A 15598-nucleotide genomic window follows, 5' to 3' on the forward strand; every position below is an offset into this window, starting at 1 on the left:
ACTAGCAACCGCAGTGTGCCCTGGAGCCCAGTGCCTGTTGCCTGTCTTCTACCTCCTACAAGAACAGTGACCAACCAGACAGTTCTGCTCTGAGAACCACCAGCAGCATGGTGGGGCCACCATACTGCAGAGTAAAACAAGCATGGGCCTTCTGTGGCTACCCTGTTTGCCCTCTGTTTTGCTGTCTTGTCCTGGGCATCCTGACTCTCCTGAGCCCTGGCCTGTCCCCCTTACAGATTCTATTCCAAATCTCGGTCCTGGGTGGCACCCAGTTCCCCTTCTGGCCTCTGTGCCCTCTCTTACCACTTGACTCTTCCTCACTCCTCCCCACCTTTCCTCTGTAGCCTTCTCCCTTCTCTCTTGGCTGCTAGAACCTTGGACTCAGGATGCCAGGGTCACTCCTCCTTCCTGACTTCCTTAATCACCCCTGCCAAGACGCAGAGCTCCATCCCTGGCACTGGTTGCCTGGCCTGCCCTCCTCCTGTGGTTGGGGCCAGGGGCCGTCCATCCTGGAAACACAGTTTCCCAGACAGTGGCCTGTGGCCTGCCACTGCTACTAGTGGGGGTCTGGCTCTGGTGGACGTACAGCTCTATGACCAGAAGGCTTGTGGGAACTGTAGTTCCTTCTAGGTCGGCTTCCAGCTCAGATCCTAAAGCTTACAGACAACACACTCTCAGGCTCCTGGGTGCCTGCAGTGGCTGCAAGCGTCCTTTATCTCACTTTCCCCCGATCAGCCTTACCTAGGAAAGATGCCCTGCATTATACTCACTGCTGGGTGTGGGGGCCAAGAGAGGGACTCATTAGCCTGTCAAATGCTCCCATACCTGGGGCTCATCAGAACTCAGTGACTCTGGTCCCCCCCCCCCCCCCCCCAAAATGGAGCCCTGCTTAACAGTCTGCCCAAGTTACAAGCCATCCAGCACATGGCAAGGGGGACTTAGGTCTCCAGCCTGCCAAGTGAAAGTACTTCTGGCCACATGCTGAGAAGAAGTGGGGGTCTAACCCCGTCCATTTAATTCCCCTCCTGAGAGGGGGCTGCTAAGTTGCACCTGACTCCCTCCACCTTTCTCCCCAGGCTGCCATCCTCACCCTAATAGTGACTCCTGGCATGGGATGACAGTCTCAGAGCCAGAGGGCTGGCTTCTTTCCCCTTTTAGCCAGGAAAGTCCCTGCTGCCCCCGTCAGATCCTTCGAAGTCACCACACCAGCCACGTATTCAAACTCCTGCATTTTATTTCTGTAGAAAGCCCTGATCCCATCTCCAGGGCTACCGGAAGGTAGAGAAGCTCTGGGTGCCCGTGCACGAGGCATAGGGCACACCCCGAGAGCGAATCTGCAGGGTATGGAAGGTGAGGGGTGGGTTGGGGCCCAAGGAGCCTGGGTTCAGGGACTCAGTGTGAGGCTCCATCACAGTCACGGGGACTGCATAGGACAGCATCTGGGGGCGGTCATCATGGCGCCTCACTGTGCCCTTGCTGAGGAGGTGCAGGATGCAGGAGAGGACATCGGTACTGTTGCAGGCAGACCCCCTACCGAGGCTGCTGACCAAACCCCTGGGGGGACATGGGCCCTTCTGCCAAGCGTCCAGGACCTGGGAAGGGCGAACAGCAGGTTAGAGGTACCCAGCTCACTGTACCTCTAGCTTCCACTCCAGGCACAAGCCATCAGCGAGCTCTAAGGACATCAGGAATGCCCCAACCCCACCCCTTACAAACCTACCTGCTCCATAGTGACCCAGAGGCTTCAAATGTGGACCAGCCTCCTCCTGCTCCCACCTCACCCATCCCAAAGCTCCCTCCCCCACTGCCCAGTCCGGCCTACCCGACAGACCAGCTGGTCTATATGCAACCCCTCATCCCCATGGGCCTTGAGGATTCGGACAATGAGGCAGTTCAGAAGGTTCCTCCTCTTCTCCAAGTTCCGGCCCTCTTCATCCTCTGCTTTCAGGTACGTCTGAGGTGGGATGAGCCACACATTGCCCCTCCTTGGCCTGGGCTCCTCGCTGTCATCTCGAATCTTGAGCATCCCTGAAATAAGCACTGGTCTTCAGTGGGGGGCCCACAAAGAGGCTGAGGGCAGAGCCCCCTCTGCCCCAGGTACATACCTCCTGGGACATCCTTTTGCTCTTGAAGGTCCAGGGGGCCTCTCGAAGAGGTAAGAGGCCCAATCGCCTGATTGAGCATGTCAGGAGAGAGCCCGGAGAGCGCCAGCAGACTCTCCACAGAGACAGCCTTAAAAGAAGAGGAGAGAAACATTCTAGGCTTCCCCGAGGGGTGAAGCGGAAAAGGTATAGGGAGGGAGGATAGAGAGTCAAGGTTTAGGGAAGGAGGGTGAGGAACAAGGTATAGACAGCAAGCATGCACAGAGGAGTGAGGCCACCTTCAGGTCATTGAGATACAGCAGCAGCCACATCTGCACGGTGGACACATGCAGGGTCTGGTCCCCAAACTGCAGCTCAGCCCGGCCCAGCCACGTCCACTGTAGTCGCCTCTGAGGGCCCCACTCCGGGGCAGGGTAGCTCTGACCTGAGGAGGATCAAGGAGAGAAGGAAGTCAGGCCTGGTGAGGGGGTACTGCCGGTTGAGCCCTGCCCCTGCTAATGTCTGCAAAGCGTCTGGCTCAGTGTTTATGGATACTGTGGTTCTCGGTCTGAACTTCTAGGGTTTAGCCTTCTCTGTGTCTGCCTCCTGGGTAAGCCTCAGGTACCTGGGAGCCCACTCTGTGCCTAGCTTTGTACCAGGAGTGCCTTCTAGGAGTTCCCCATTTTTTTTAAAGGGAGACCAAACCACAAAGTGAGGAAGGAACGGAGTTTTCGCCAAACTGGAATATCCATGAGAGAGGAAATGAGTTCTCCCTAGCTAGTCTAGGAGCCCCCTGAGGGCAGGGTCTGAGTCTCTTCCCTCTCCTGTGTTGCTGCTCAGCCCAGGCCCAGGTCCCAATGGGAAGTTTAGGTTACAGTGACTGACCAGGAGCCAGAGCCCTGCCACCAAGGGAGGTCCCTTCTGGTGGCCTCAGGTGCCCTTGCCTCCATCCTCCCCCCGCCCCCCACTCTCTAAAGAGAATCCTATGTCTGTTTTAAGGATGAAAGAGGCAACAGTCAGGTTCTGGTGCTGGCGGCCCCACCCCCTCACCCGAAACCTAAGCTCCTGCCCTTTCCTCACTGGGGCTCCTACCCCAGGGCCCACCCCACCCACAGGCTGTTTTCCCCGAATCCCATCCTCTTCCAGCCGTGCCTCCCCCATCCAGTGCTCTCTGCCCAGCTCCTCACTCTTGTTGTAGAAGTTGGAATATCGGTTCAAAGTGCCCCTGAGGTAGGCAGGCAGACAGGTTCTGGGGGTCAGTGTGTGGCAGATGGAGGCGGTGGGCCAGCAGCGTGGTGACAGCACCAGCACGGACACTTCCGGCATCGCCCCTTCATAGTAGAGATCCTCATCTTCCTCTTCGTCCTCTTCCCCTGCCACATCTGTGGCTGCTGCCCCCTCTGCCTCCTCTGCCTTCTCTCTCCTGTGCTCCTTGTCACTGGCCTCGTGGCCCCCCTGCAGAAGAGACACAGGGTTCCCAGCCGGTGGGCCTCCTCGGGTCTACTCCTCACCTCTCTTCCTCCTACCCTCCCGCCGCGCTAATCCCTTCGCGGCCACCCACCTGTATCTTCCTCTCGGTGTCCTCCAGCTTCAGGAGCTCCTGGTCGAGCCGCTGGAGCTGGTAGACGTGGAACTGGCGCTGCAGCTCCTCGGACGTACCCAGGCTCCGCAGCATCTGCTGGGGGAGGCGGTTGGGGAAGCAGGGACCGATCTGCTCCAGCACAGCCCCCTCCAGCCAGCTTGTGCCCACGCCCAGGAGACGATCTGCCATGTAGTGCCTGTGGTGTCACACACGGGCCAGGCCGAGCCTCAGCATGGGCACTCAGCCTGGCCCAGCTGCCCGCCCAGGGACTCCGGCCTCCCCCAACCCGAGTCCCAGGCGCCGGGAGCTGGTGCTAGCTGGGCACCTGCCCTAGTCATCTGGCCTCCCCCGCACCCCTCCCTGGGTCCACACTCACTGGTAATAATGCTCAAAGGTGGTGGCTATCTCCAGGCCAGAGAAAATCAGGACCGTCTCCAGGCACCGCTGCAGCTGCACGAGCATCTCCATCCCCCGGGCTCCGCCAATCCGGCTGCCCTGGATCCGCTGGTCGATGTGCCGGGCAAACTGCTCACTCACCTGGGCAGTCGGAAGGGCACAGGAAAACCCTGAACGGGCGACTGGAGGAGGTGAGTGGGAGCAGAGAGGAAGGTCTGAGGAAGTAGATATGAACGGCTAAGCTGCTTCGTAAGCTGGTCAAGGCTTTTACCAAAATCTCTTTATAAAGTGGTTAATGGTTGTGCAAATGACCAATTAGGAAGTGTTTTTGCACACTGAACATGTCTAAAAAATTAAACTGCTGACAATAAATTAATGGGAGTTAATAATTTATGGGCACCAAGATGGTCACGTTGTGATGTTACCGATACAACAGAACAACCATGGCGACTCAAGCAACGCCCTGCAGCTCCCGCTGCAGCTCCCCCTGCACTACTATCTGCTTGCCAGGGCGCTCAGCCTGTCTTAGTTTATCATCTGCTTAAGTGGGCGCCTTTCCGAGAAGACAATAAACTTTAAAGACAGGGACTTTGTCTAGCTTCAGCTCTTATCATAGGGCCTGACACATTTTAAGCACTTACTAAATATTTACAGAATGTCAGAGTAAAGTATAGTACATCCTTTAGATGGAATTCATACAAAAGTGAAAAATAAGGACAAAGAGCAACACTGAAAAAGGTAATGGTTAAAAAAAAAAAGAAAAACAAAGCAACAGGCTAAAGCATTTTAGTTACTCATGGTAAACTGTTAAATCACGCATGCATGCTGGAGAAAGTGTATCAGGATATATTAGCACGGCACACTACAGGTCCCTATGTGTTTCTTTCATCTTTAAATTTTTATTTATTTAAAAAAATTTTTTAACGTTTGTTTATTTTTCAGAGAGAGAGAAAAAGAGACAGAGTGCAAGTGGGGGAGGGGCCGGCAGAGAGAGGAAGACACAGTATCTGAAGCAGGCTCCAGGCTCTGAGCTGTCAGCAGAGCCCAACATGGGGCTCAAACTCAAGAACTGTGAGATCATGACCCGAGCCAAAGTCAGACGCTTAACTGACTAAGCCACCCAGGCACCCCTCTCTGAATTTTTAAAATGTGGTTATATACCCATACATGTTCCTTGCTGAAGGAGAACGGAAGGGTGGTCGTTTTGAGGAGGTGCAGAAGGGAGGGTTTGCAGGGAGAGGCCCAGGGCAGCGGCTTACGTGGGCAGCTTTGAGAAACGGGAGCTTCAGCAAGGCACCAGCACAGCCGTTCTGCAGTGCCAGCAGGAAGGCTGCCCGTGGCCCAAACAGCTCCGAGCTCGACTTCTGCAGATTATGGAAGTGTTCACAGTAACGCGGCACAAAGTCATCATCCCGCCAGTGTGAGGTCAGAAAGTTGTTCACCTGGGGGGAGGCAGCCACAGTGTGAAGAGACAGCCCGTATGCCACCAGAGGGTCATACCCTTCCTCCTTGGCACCTGCCCCTGCCCACCTGCTCCTCCACCACAGCCCGCCAGCAGCGGGTCAGGTTTCTCATGATGCTGCTAGGAAGCCCCCGGGTAGCCAGGGAGCTCCAGTCGTGGCTTCTGTTTCTGCCCTCTGTGGAGACAGGGGAGGGGGCAGGGGCAGAGTGGGAGCAGCTCCTCAGCTCACGGGTCCCCAAACTAGGGGGAGCCCTGGGGCTGTTCCCGACCTGCTGCCACCCCAACATGATGCTCCTGGGGAAGAGTGACCCAAACAGAAGGTGAACATGCTGAGTGGGGAGGGACAGAAGGCTGTGGCATGCGAGTACTGGGCCACAGGGAAACGTTCCTACCCAAGCTCCCCCCTGAATCTCAGGTACTCACTGGGCCGGGGAGCGGCCACTGCCGGAGGGGGTGCCTCACAGGGCTCCACGTGCACCAGCAGGTGGGTGAGGCGGCGCACGCGCGAGGAGAAAGCAGCTGCTCGGCTCTGGGGGTTGTGGGCAGCCTCCCGACACTCCAGGTACTGGTCCAGCAGCCACCCCAAGGGGCTGACGCCGTCCTCATCTGGAGGTTGGGGAAAACAAGCCATGGCGGGCTATGTCTCCAGGGCCATGGAAGGGACCAGGCTGGATGAAAGCACTGAGAAAGGGATTGGACAGAACCCCGGCACTCGGCTACCAAACAAATGCAGGTACCAAAAGCACCAAGGGCACAATAAAGGTGGCTCTAGGGCAGGACAAGAAGGGGCAGTTAGCGGAGCCAGGGATTGGCATGGTTACCGGGGGAGGTGATGTTCTGCACCAGGGGGCTGACCAGGGCCTCCCAGCAGGTCTTGCCCAGTGCTTGGGCGGCCTCATCGTCAGGGAGGAAGCAATCAGCAAAATTCTGCTCCTGACGCAGAGCCCCATTGAGCCTGGGGGTGAGGACGGGGGAGGCAGATGTCAGAGGCTCAAGATGTAAGTTACCCTGGTGTCTGCCCAGCCTAATGGCTGCGTAGCCCCTAGCAACCAAACCAAATCCCCACCCAGCACTTTGAAGCTCTCCCATGTTAACAGGCACACCCCACTCCCAACCCACCAGAGAAATCTCTTTATTTTTTTCTTTCTTTCCTGAAACTGTGGAGCACACCATCCCCTTCTCCAATCATTAGCCCTCCATCTACACCCTCCAGGGCTACCCGTAATAGTCTTAACCTTACACACACACACACACACACACACACACACACACACACACACACACGCATGCTCGCACACACCTAGAACTCAGGTGCAGGAGGCTCCTTCGGTCCTCTGCTATGTCCTGGCTCCAAGCCTGTGCCCGAACCATGTAGAAGAGGCGTGTGTGACGACACAGCTGCTCCCGAAACACTGGCCAGAATGTGGGCTTGGGGCCCAGGACCTCCAAGCCCCGAATGCGTGTGTCGATGCCACCCTGCAATGTGCACAGGCCTGTTTTTACCTGCCCCACATCCTCCTCATAGGGGGCTGGGGCCAGCCACACCTTTTTCTGGAGCTGCCCAGACCCTAGGTTGGGGCTCTGGCTCATGATCTGCAACAGTGACAGAACCCAGGGCTCTGCGCCCCCGGACCACACCCATGCCCCTGCCAAACCTGCTGGCAGCGCTTGATTCGGATCTGAATGATGGGCCAGAAGCGGGCCAGGTTCTCGAGGAGGATCACCCGGCTGGCCGAGGGCATCATGTTCACCTGGTTGGGGACAGAGAGGGCAGTCATCTCCACATGTATGGATGGGCATGCTGCGGACACCCAAGTCTGCTCCTGTTCCGTCCTTCCCTTAGCCCGGGAGGAGGAAGGGGTCCTGACAAAGGGGTCCTGATGCCACCCTCACTGCTCAGGGCCTGATGCCATCACATAGGCACAGGGAGGAAGGACTCTACATTCTAGGGGGCTAAGACAGGGAAGAATTTAGGAGTTCAGGAGTCTGGGCAGGAGGATGGGCCCTGTGAGGGTGGTCTCATGGCATAGGGGTCCCTACCGAGTTGAGTTCTGTGTTAAGAGAGCTGGTGCTGTCGCCCCCAAACACCACCACCCTCGCCGGCATATAGCTTGAGTCTTCGCCAGCCACCAGCAGAGTCAGCTGCCTGGGAGCAGGGAAAAGGAAACAATTGGGTGCTCATAGATAGAGCCAAGGGGACTCTTTGGTCATGTTTGTGATGGGTGGGGGGAGCAGTGCTTCCCCCAAAACAAACACAGGGAGGTCACAAAACAGTATATATGTGTGAGCACATACGTAGGGCCTGTTACCTGATGAGGATGCCCTGGCGCATGTGCAAGGTGATGTAGTGGGAGCCGGCGCTGCCGTTGGACTCCCAGTAGGTCTTGGGGTTCCGGTCCGTCAGCTTGCTGGCCCCGTGCGGGTTGGATGACACCTCCACCTTCTCCCAGCACTTGTCCTCCTTCACTTCCATGCTGGAGCCTGGGGACAAGTGGGAATGGGTGGCCGTCACAGCCTGGTAGGTGTGGAGGGAAAACAGACACGGGGGTAGGGGTTTGGAGTAACGTGAGGACAGGCACGGACCCTGGCACAGATATCTGAGGAACACATCAAAGAAGGGGATGTTGATGGGTCGATGGGTTCGTCTGTGGTCTTCAATCTGTCCCAGCACCATCTGCAGCCGGAACATCAGAGAGAAGGGGCATGGGGAGGAGGGAGGGCATACATGGAGGACACACAGAAATACATACGGAGGAAAGACCCAGCAGCGAGGGGGGACTTCCTCCAGAGCCCTGGCGGAGGCAGAGCGGGAGATACAGAAGATGGTGAGGAGAACCAATGCCCAAGGCTCACCAGACTCTCTTGTTTTTCCAAACTTCTGGAACACAACCCTCTCCCCAGGCCCCGCTCAGGTTTGATCTTCTTACCCAGCTGCGAACCCACAAGCCTCCCTCTGCCCTCCTTCCTGACCTGGATGCAGCCTCCCAGGATGTTGGTGGTGAGTTTCCGGTAGAGGTGGGCAGGCTTCTCACACTTGAACACCATGTCCCGCAGCTCCTGAGCCAGATCCAGTTTTCCTAGGTGCTTTTCCAAGGCCTTGGTGATGGCATCTCGGGCTCCCAGCTGATTCAGCACCACGGCGTAGTCCCTGCTCACAGAGGCCAGGCGGTGCAGGAAGAAGATGAGTTCCTGGAGCACCTGGCATGGGGACAGGGTGGGTGCATACGGGGCCCAAGGCACAGGCCACAGGGCATCTTCAGTAGTATTTACACCCGTGTGTGCTGGGGGACGGGGCGACTGCAGTGAAAAGAGGAGGAAGTGAAAAGACAGGAAGAGGGAAGAGACACCAGGGCTGAGTGGAGTTAGGTGCAGACGGCTTCCCAGGTTGTTCCCTCCTAGGCTGTGTCCCAAGAACCAGTTGCAGGGCTGCCTTTTGAGATGCTCAGGCCCTGAGCACAGGAAGGGAGGGGATACATAGGGACACTCAGTGAGTCTACCTCTGAAATGAAAACCTGGTTAACAGCCCAAAGGTGTGCACTGCAGACACCAGCTGCCAAGCCTTCCAAGCCCAGGACCTCCCTGTGGCAGAAGACTCTGAGATGTGATGTGCCCTCTACCTCCATCATCCATCTTACCCCCGACAGGCCCAGCCATGGGGGCTTTTACCGTAATATAGTCCTAACCTTTTGTATAAGAAAAAAGATGGTATGTAAGATCATACACTTGGGTTTGCTTATATTTGCATAAGGACACCCCAGAAGGACACATACATTAACACAAGTGGTAACCACTAAGGTGCATGGGGAGAGGCACTGGGAAAATTGGGTGGAATTCTCCGCATACGACGCCTTGTGCTGTTCTGATTTGTGACTTGTATGAATGCATTACCTATTTGAAAAACTAAAATTCAATTTTAAAAACAAATCCCGGAGGCGCCTGGGTGGCTCAGTCGGTTGAGTGCCCAGCTTCAACTCAGGTCATGATCTCACAGTTCGTGGTTCGAGCCCTGCGTCGGGCTCTGTGCTGAGAGCTCAGAGCCTGGAGCCTATTTTGGATTCTGTGTCTCCCTCTCTCTCTGTCCCTCCCCCACTCACTCTGTCTCTCTGTCTCTCAAGAAGGAATAATGTTCAAAAAAAAGTTTTAAAAACCCAAAAAACAAATCCCAAACCAAGAGCGCAAAGGCCTCGCCCGGCAGGGGGAGAAGGGCAGTCTGCCTCATCAGAGGCTGCCTTGTGCCCTCTCCTTCCAGGGTCTCCCCAGAGCAGGGCAGGGGTACCTCTCGGTCAGTGTCTGGTGAGCGCAGACAGGCCATGCAGGCATCCATGGCCTCGTGCCAGGGGAGCAGTAGCGCCTCGGGGAAGTCCACCAGCTGCATCAGGATCCTGGGGAGTGGGCAGCAGCAGCAGAGAGATGTGTAGCCAGCCTCAGAGACCCCTTTGCCCAATGCCCCTCCACACCCCCTCACCTCAGAACGGTCAGATGCAGGGCCTTGTTGGCCGCCGGGGTGTCGAGGCCCCGCATCAGTGTAAGGAAGGGCTGGGGCTGCCTCTGCAGCTGCCGCAGGAGCGGCTGGATCTCCATCTCCCAGGGCCCCTCCGAGTGGAGGGCTCGCTCCAGGTCCAGGATGATTCTCCCAGGCACACCGCAGCCTTCCATCAGTCGCCGCAGAGGAGTGTCAGGACGCTGAGTTAGGGGTTCTTTTCCCATGGGAGGAAGGAAGTGTCGGGGATTAGGATCAGAAAAGGACAAATTCATAATTCCTAATTTCTCCTAAAAACTTCTTTTTATATTCTTAAACTAGCAAAGGAGCGTCCTGTCTGCAAACAGCAGAGAATTGCCCTGCATTTAAAAGCATGCAATAATTTGGCTTTCCTAACAACAGAAAAAGTTCAATGTGGGGATTTTTTTTTTTTTGAGAGAGAGAGAGAGAGAGAGACAGAGACTGGTGGGGGGTTGTGGGGGAGGGAGACAGAGGAGGGGCAGAGAGAGAATCTTAAGCAGGCTCCTCACTGGGCGTGGGGCTCAATCTCACGACTCTTGGATCATGACCTGAGCAGAAATCAAGAGTTGAACGGTTAACCGACTCAGCCACCCACAGCCCCCCTCAAATGTGGGGGGTTTTTTAAGGCTCAAATCTCTTTCGGTTTTCTGACTCTCCATCCTCCCTAACTCATTGGAGGGAGCATCACTACGCTTCAGATTTCTCCTAAGGTGCTATCTGTTCCATACGGGATTGCACAAAATCCGCCCAGATGCCACCCCTGGACTAACACCCTCCTAGAGCCGGTCTGCAGAGCTGTTGCGGGGTCTGTTTGGCACCCCACCTTCCAACCTGGCTGCCTCTGCTGGTTCCTGAGGCTGGGCCTGGGCTTCCGGCAGGGTTGGGTAAGCTGGCTGTCCTGCCTGGGCCTCGGACCCATATTTCCTGTAGACACGGCAGTTGAGCAGGTCCCTGAGAGCGCTGTCATCAAGTCGCTGTGGCAGAGCCAGCAGTAGGTCCTGGGCCAGCTCTATGGGCACGGCAAGCTCAGCCAGGATCTCGTCATCCAGAATCTGTCATTAGGGAGAAGCTCTCACTGTAGGTAGCTCTGCCGGCGCAGAGGCTCCAGGGGCAGCTGGTAGGGGTGGGGATCTCTACATGTGCCTTGTCCTTGATGAACCTCTCGTGGCTGGCAGCTGCTTTTCCCACGCAGCTTGCTAATGCCTCTGAACATTCTAGATGCCTTCGCTACAGTCCCTTACACCATGGACCTCCATTCCCCATTCTAAGCCTTCCACATGCTCTATCACAGTCCAGCCCTTGCAGCGAGCCCTCCAAATGCTGGGTGTCTCCGAACTGGCTCTACCTCGCCATCCAGGTTCTCCTGGAGGATCTGGAGAACCTCCTGATGGTCAGGTCCGTCCAGCTTCTTGATGAAGAAGAGGAGCTCCCACCATTCCGCCTGGCTCAGGTGTTCACTTTCTTCAGCCTCCTCATCCTCGGGCAGCACATAAGGCACTGCATAGAGCTCTGTCATGGGCTTCCACCGCCAGGAGGGCAGGGCTGTGGCTATGGGGCACAGGGCACAGGGATGTCACTGCCTACCCAGCCAGACCGCTGCCCCTTTGCTCAGAGAGCTGACCCTCTGTTTCCTCTCAGGGCTCACCTCCACCCGGGGCTCCACGGACCACTGCCCCATGGTCCTCATCAGCCCCAACCACATCCTCAATGTCTTCCTCAAAGCCCAGAATTTCCAGCATGTGCCAGTGTACCCAGTAGTTGTGGCCTGTCGACTCCCACAACACCTGGAGGATATGGGGGGAAAGAGAGAGAAGGGGAAGAGAAGGCTCATTCAGTGATTGGCTGTGGCCCAATGGTGAGGACCTGCAGCCCTCAGGCCGACCACCTGGCCAGGTTTGGAACAACCTCCAAATAACACAATGCTGGCGCATGGAGAACACGAATACACGCACAAGGGATGCCTTCTCCCATGGGGATGGGCTCTGCTTCTCCTCCCACACTATTCTTTGATGGCTTATGCCCCCTGCACTCCCTCCTGGCCTCAGCTGCCCTCTTCCTGACCCTGACCTTTGGGACAGTTTTGCTAATATCTGTTTCTTCCTGGAAGTGAGTCTTCCTGACCTCACAGCCTCAACTCCGATTTTCTCAGCCCTCCATTTTTTAAAATTAAAATTAAAATTTAAATTTTTATTATTTTTTGAGAGACAGAGAGAGACAGTACAAGTAGGGGAGGGTCAGAGAGAGAGGGAGATACAGAATCTGAAGCAGGCTCCAGGCTCTGAAATGTCAGCACAGAGCCTGACACGGGGCTCGAACCCATGAACCATGAGATCATGACCTGAGCTGAAGCTGGACGCTGACGCTTAACCGACTGAGCCACCCAGGCGCCCCTTTCTCAGCCTTCCAAATGACTCCCTTCTCAACTGTTGAGCCCCTTTAACCATTCCCATCCCCATAGGGGTTTTCTCAGTGGGTGGCCTGCCAGAGCCCCCTGCAGAGAAGCCCCAGTTGTACTCCCCCCAGCTAGATCCCCAAAGGCATCCCCCACGTGTCCTCTGGCCTCACTCACCTGCGCGGGGGGCTCGCCGTTGTTGCTCTGCCGGAACTCACCCTCGTCCCCAGCGCTGACCTCCTCGTAATCATCCAGCATGCGCACTCGCATCCCCACCTGCAGCATCTCTCGCACGTACAAGGCGTAAGTGTTGCCACTTGCAAACTCGGAGCGAGGGCGGAACCTCCTTGACCTCCTAATGGAGGGCCGGGCCCGGGCACGTGGCAGCCCTGGGCCAGCCTCTGCCAGCTGGGGCTGGAAGATGGAGCATGAAGACCGTGCCAAGGGCCCCTGTTTGCTCGAGGCCCAGTCCCAGCGCATGGCCTGCACAAGCTCTGAGATCAGGGTGCCCATGGCCATGCTGAACTCCAGCTCCAGTCGACCCCTCTCCCCACTCAACTCCTCAGGAGCAGAGTTGTTCTGGGCTCCTGGTTCTGCAGCACTGTCATTCAGCTGGTCCAGAAGAGAAGTGACATGCAAATAGCGCTTCACCAGGGAGAAGAGAAGCCTTCCTGGCACCTGTAGGATGCAACCTTTGGCCTATGTCCCCTTGTCCCAGCTTTGGCTCCTCTTTCCACACCATCCTTCAAGGGTGGGTGCAAAGGTCTGGTCCCCACATCTTGTTCACAGCCCCCACTACCTCCCCACAGAATACCTGTGGCAGCTGGATACCCTCAAAAGACATGGGGTGTTCAGAGAGCGTGGCTTGTGCAAACAGAGCTAGCAGAGCACAGCGGCTGTCAAAATCCAGGTGTTTCTCAATGGCTTCTTGCTGGCTCAGCGACAGAAGGATCTGGGTCCGGGTCCCTGAAACCCACATCCCAGTCAGGAACTGCTCCCTAACATTTCCCTTCTCAGGTATCCCTCCTGGATCCTCTTTTCTCTCAGTCCAACCCCTTTGTTACCACACACAGGATGAATGGATGGATGGATCTATCTATCTATCTATCTATCTATCTATCTATCTATCTATGTCTGCAATTGTCTAGTAACTCTTTCTTGGTATAGATTTCCAATTATTATGAGGCTTTTGAAATTTCAGTTCTTTTTTTCTTTTGTTATTTTTTAAAGTAAGCTCTACGCCTAATATGGGTCTTGAATTCATGACCCTGAGATTAAGAGTACCATCCTCCACCGACTGACCCAACCAGGCATCCTCCCAGCCTGGCGTCCTTCCCCTTTCTGCAGAGATGCCCCCACCCACCTTCCTACCTCCTTTCCTCCCAACTCAGAGAGAAGGGCAACGGAATCATTCAGGCACTGATGAGGCACAGGCTCTCGCCACATTGTCCTGTGAGGCCCTGAGCTGACCTACCTTCCCCGTTCCTTCTCCCCACACCGCTTCTCACCAGCATCATGGGAGGCCAGGGCTTGTATCATCCGGCCTGCGCTCCAGCGAATCTGGTAATCAGGACTACTCAACATGTGCATGAGCAAGTCCAGGACCCTTGGGTCTTTGAATACACCAGTGAGGGGCTCAATGCTGGCGTAGGCACTGAGTACGTGGACGGTGTGAAGCAGAGGAGCAGGAGGGATGGTGCCCACACACTCCTCCAGCTGCCGGAGGGCCCTCTGAATCAAAGACTTCACATCGGTTTCCATTTCCCCCAGCACAGATTTGTCCAGGGCCCCAGCCTCCTCTGCGGTCTCCTGAGAAGGCCCGATGACCTGGCCGTCCTCGCCCAGCATCTTGTGGCAGTTGGCATAGATCTCGTCGTTGGACATCCACAACAGGATGTGCTCTGCCTTGCAGTCCACTTGGCTAGAGCCCCCTTCCCCATCATCCCCACGCCTGAGGATGAGCCAGCGGATCTGGTACTCAGGATGCCCGTCGTGGCCCACCCGCTGGCGGATCAACTCATCTGGATAGGCGTGCAAGCCCGGCCCCAGGGGCACTCTGAATTCCCTGTAGCGGAGTTCCCCCACCATTCTGGCACCTGAGACACACAAGGAAAAGAGAGCAGTCAAGCTAAAATGAGAGGGGGAGTTCAGAAAATCAAAGACATCCAGGAGTTGGGGAAGCAAGTGTGGCAACAGCTGTCAGGTTGGCTGGGGTGACGCAGGGCCCAGGAGTTGCCTGCTGCAGGATGGGTGGGGCCAGGCCTAAGCAGGGGAACATTGGGGTGTTTGTTCTAGGAACACAAAATTTGGTTGAAAGGAGGGTCGAAGGCCCTGCAGCCTGCAGTGGGTTGGTTTGGAGCAGTGGGAAGGGGATGGTGGGGACAGGGCAGCCTTGGAGTTACAAATGAATCCCAAAGCCCTGCGACAGGCAGCAGTCCGAGGAGATACATGTAGCCCAGAGGGGTGTGTGTTGGGGAGGGGGGGGGGGGACCCCGAGCGTGTCTGGGAAGGGGTGCTAGCTGCGATGGTTGAAGCGTAGAAGTGTATCACAGAGGCAAGAGATTTGGTGAGGGAGAATTGGTGGGATGGGAGGGCAAGGTCCAGTGGGCTGGGAGGACAACCTGGTGGGCTGCGGGCGCGCAGGACTGGTAACACTGAAGCAGCAAGGCCGGTGGGGGCGATAGGAGACCCAGGAGAGGGTGCACAGGAGACCCGGTGGGTAGAGCGGCGGGAGGCTAGGTGCACCCGAGAAGCCGGGAGGCGCGCGACAGGGTGCGGGGGAGGGGGCTAGGCCGAATAAACGAGAATCCCAAGGCACTGTGGAACTGGGGTGGGGCGAGACCGGGTGCGCGCGCGGCTCGGGGGGCGAGTGTGGGCGGAGAAAAACCCAGGGTAGGGGCAGGGGGCCGCGGTGGGGCTCTGGCCACCTCAGAAATCGATGGGGGTCCCGGCGAGAGGCCTGTTCTTCGCTGAGCTAGGGACGCTGCGCAGACGATGGCGGCGATGCTGGCTGAGATTTGGGCCCCGCCTGGGTCCCCAAGGGGGGTCGAGGCAAAGAGGCGGGAGGGGGCGTGTCTCCGAAGGACAAGCAGGCGGGCAGGGGGCGTGGCGCGCAGAGACAGAGCTTCTTGGGGCGGCCACCGTCACTGCCCGCGCGCGCAGGTCTGTGGCCGCCGCAGCGGGG

General features: G+C 56.8%; 1 protein-coding gene across 2 annotated transcripts; it reads right to left on the reverse strand.

The window, feature by feature from the left end:
• Positions 1–1214: 1214 nt before the first annotated feature.
• CUL7 (cullin 7) lies at positions 1215–15582 on the reverse strand. 2 transcript variants are annotated; one of them, XM_029944802.1, is made up of 26 exons: positions 15342–15582; positions 13923–14510; positions 13229–13380; positions 12592–13092; positions 11668–11806; positions 11368–11570; positions 10846–11074; positions 9987–10218; positions 9798–9903; positions 8492–8719; positions 8105–8195; positions 7831–8002; positions 7562–7667; positions 7177–7272; positions 6822–6997; positions 6343–6476; positions 5945–6127; positions 5590–5696; positions 5319–5501; positions 4040–4200; positions 3643–3859; positions 3269–3536; positions 2381–2526; positions 2106–2232; positions 1823–2028; positions 1215–1592 (listed from the first exon to the last, which is right to left on the reverse strand). In XM_029944802.1, exons 2-26 carry the CDS (start codon positions 14500–14502, stop codon positions 1269–1271), a joined length of 5067 nt encoding a protein of 1688 aa, XP_029800662.1. In that variant the 5' UTR covers positions 14503–14510; positions 15342–15582; the 3' UTR covers positions 1215–1268. The 2 variants fall into 2 exon arrangements, with proteins under 2 accessions (XP_029800662.1, XP_029800663.1); XM_029944803.1 differs by lacking the exon at positions 15342–15582 and having other exon boundaries at positions 13889–14015.
• Between the last annotated feature and the right edge of the window lie 16 nt (positions 15583–15598).

Source organism: Suricata suricatta, chromosome 7 (genome assembly GCF_006229205.1).
Source record: "Suricata suricatta isolate VVHF042 chromosome 7, meerkat_22Aug2017_6uvM2_HiC, whole genome shotgun sequence".
In the NCBI taxonomy this organism is placed as follows: domain Eukaryota; kingdom Metazoa; phylum Chordata; class Mammalia; order Carnivora; family Herpestidae; genus Suricata; species Suricata suricatta.

What these genes read in the sequence shown, in the direction of transcription:
- CUL7 (XM_029944802.1), bottom strand. Translation starts at nt 14,502, where the DNA reads ATGGTGGGGGAACTCCGCTACAGGGAATTCAGAGTGCCCCTGGGGCCG. An exon ending in AGGAGAACCTGGATGGCGAG is followed by an intron (nt 11,075 to 11,367) that starts GTAGAGCCAGTT and finishes CCCTAATGACAG; the next exon opens with ATTCTGGATGACGAGATCCT. An exon ending in TTCCAACTTCTACAACAAGA is followed by an intron (nt 2,527 to 3,268) that starts GTGAGGAGCTGG and finishes GATCCTCCTCAG; the next exon opens with GTCAGAGCTACCCTGCCCCG.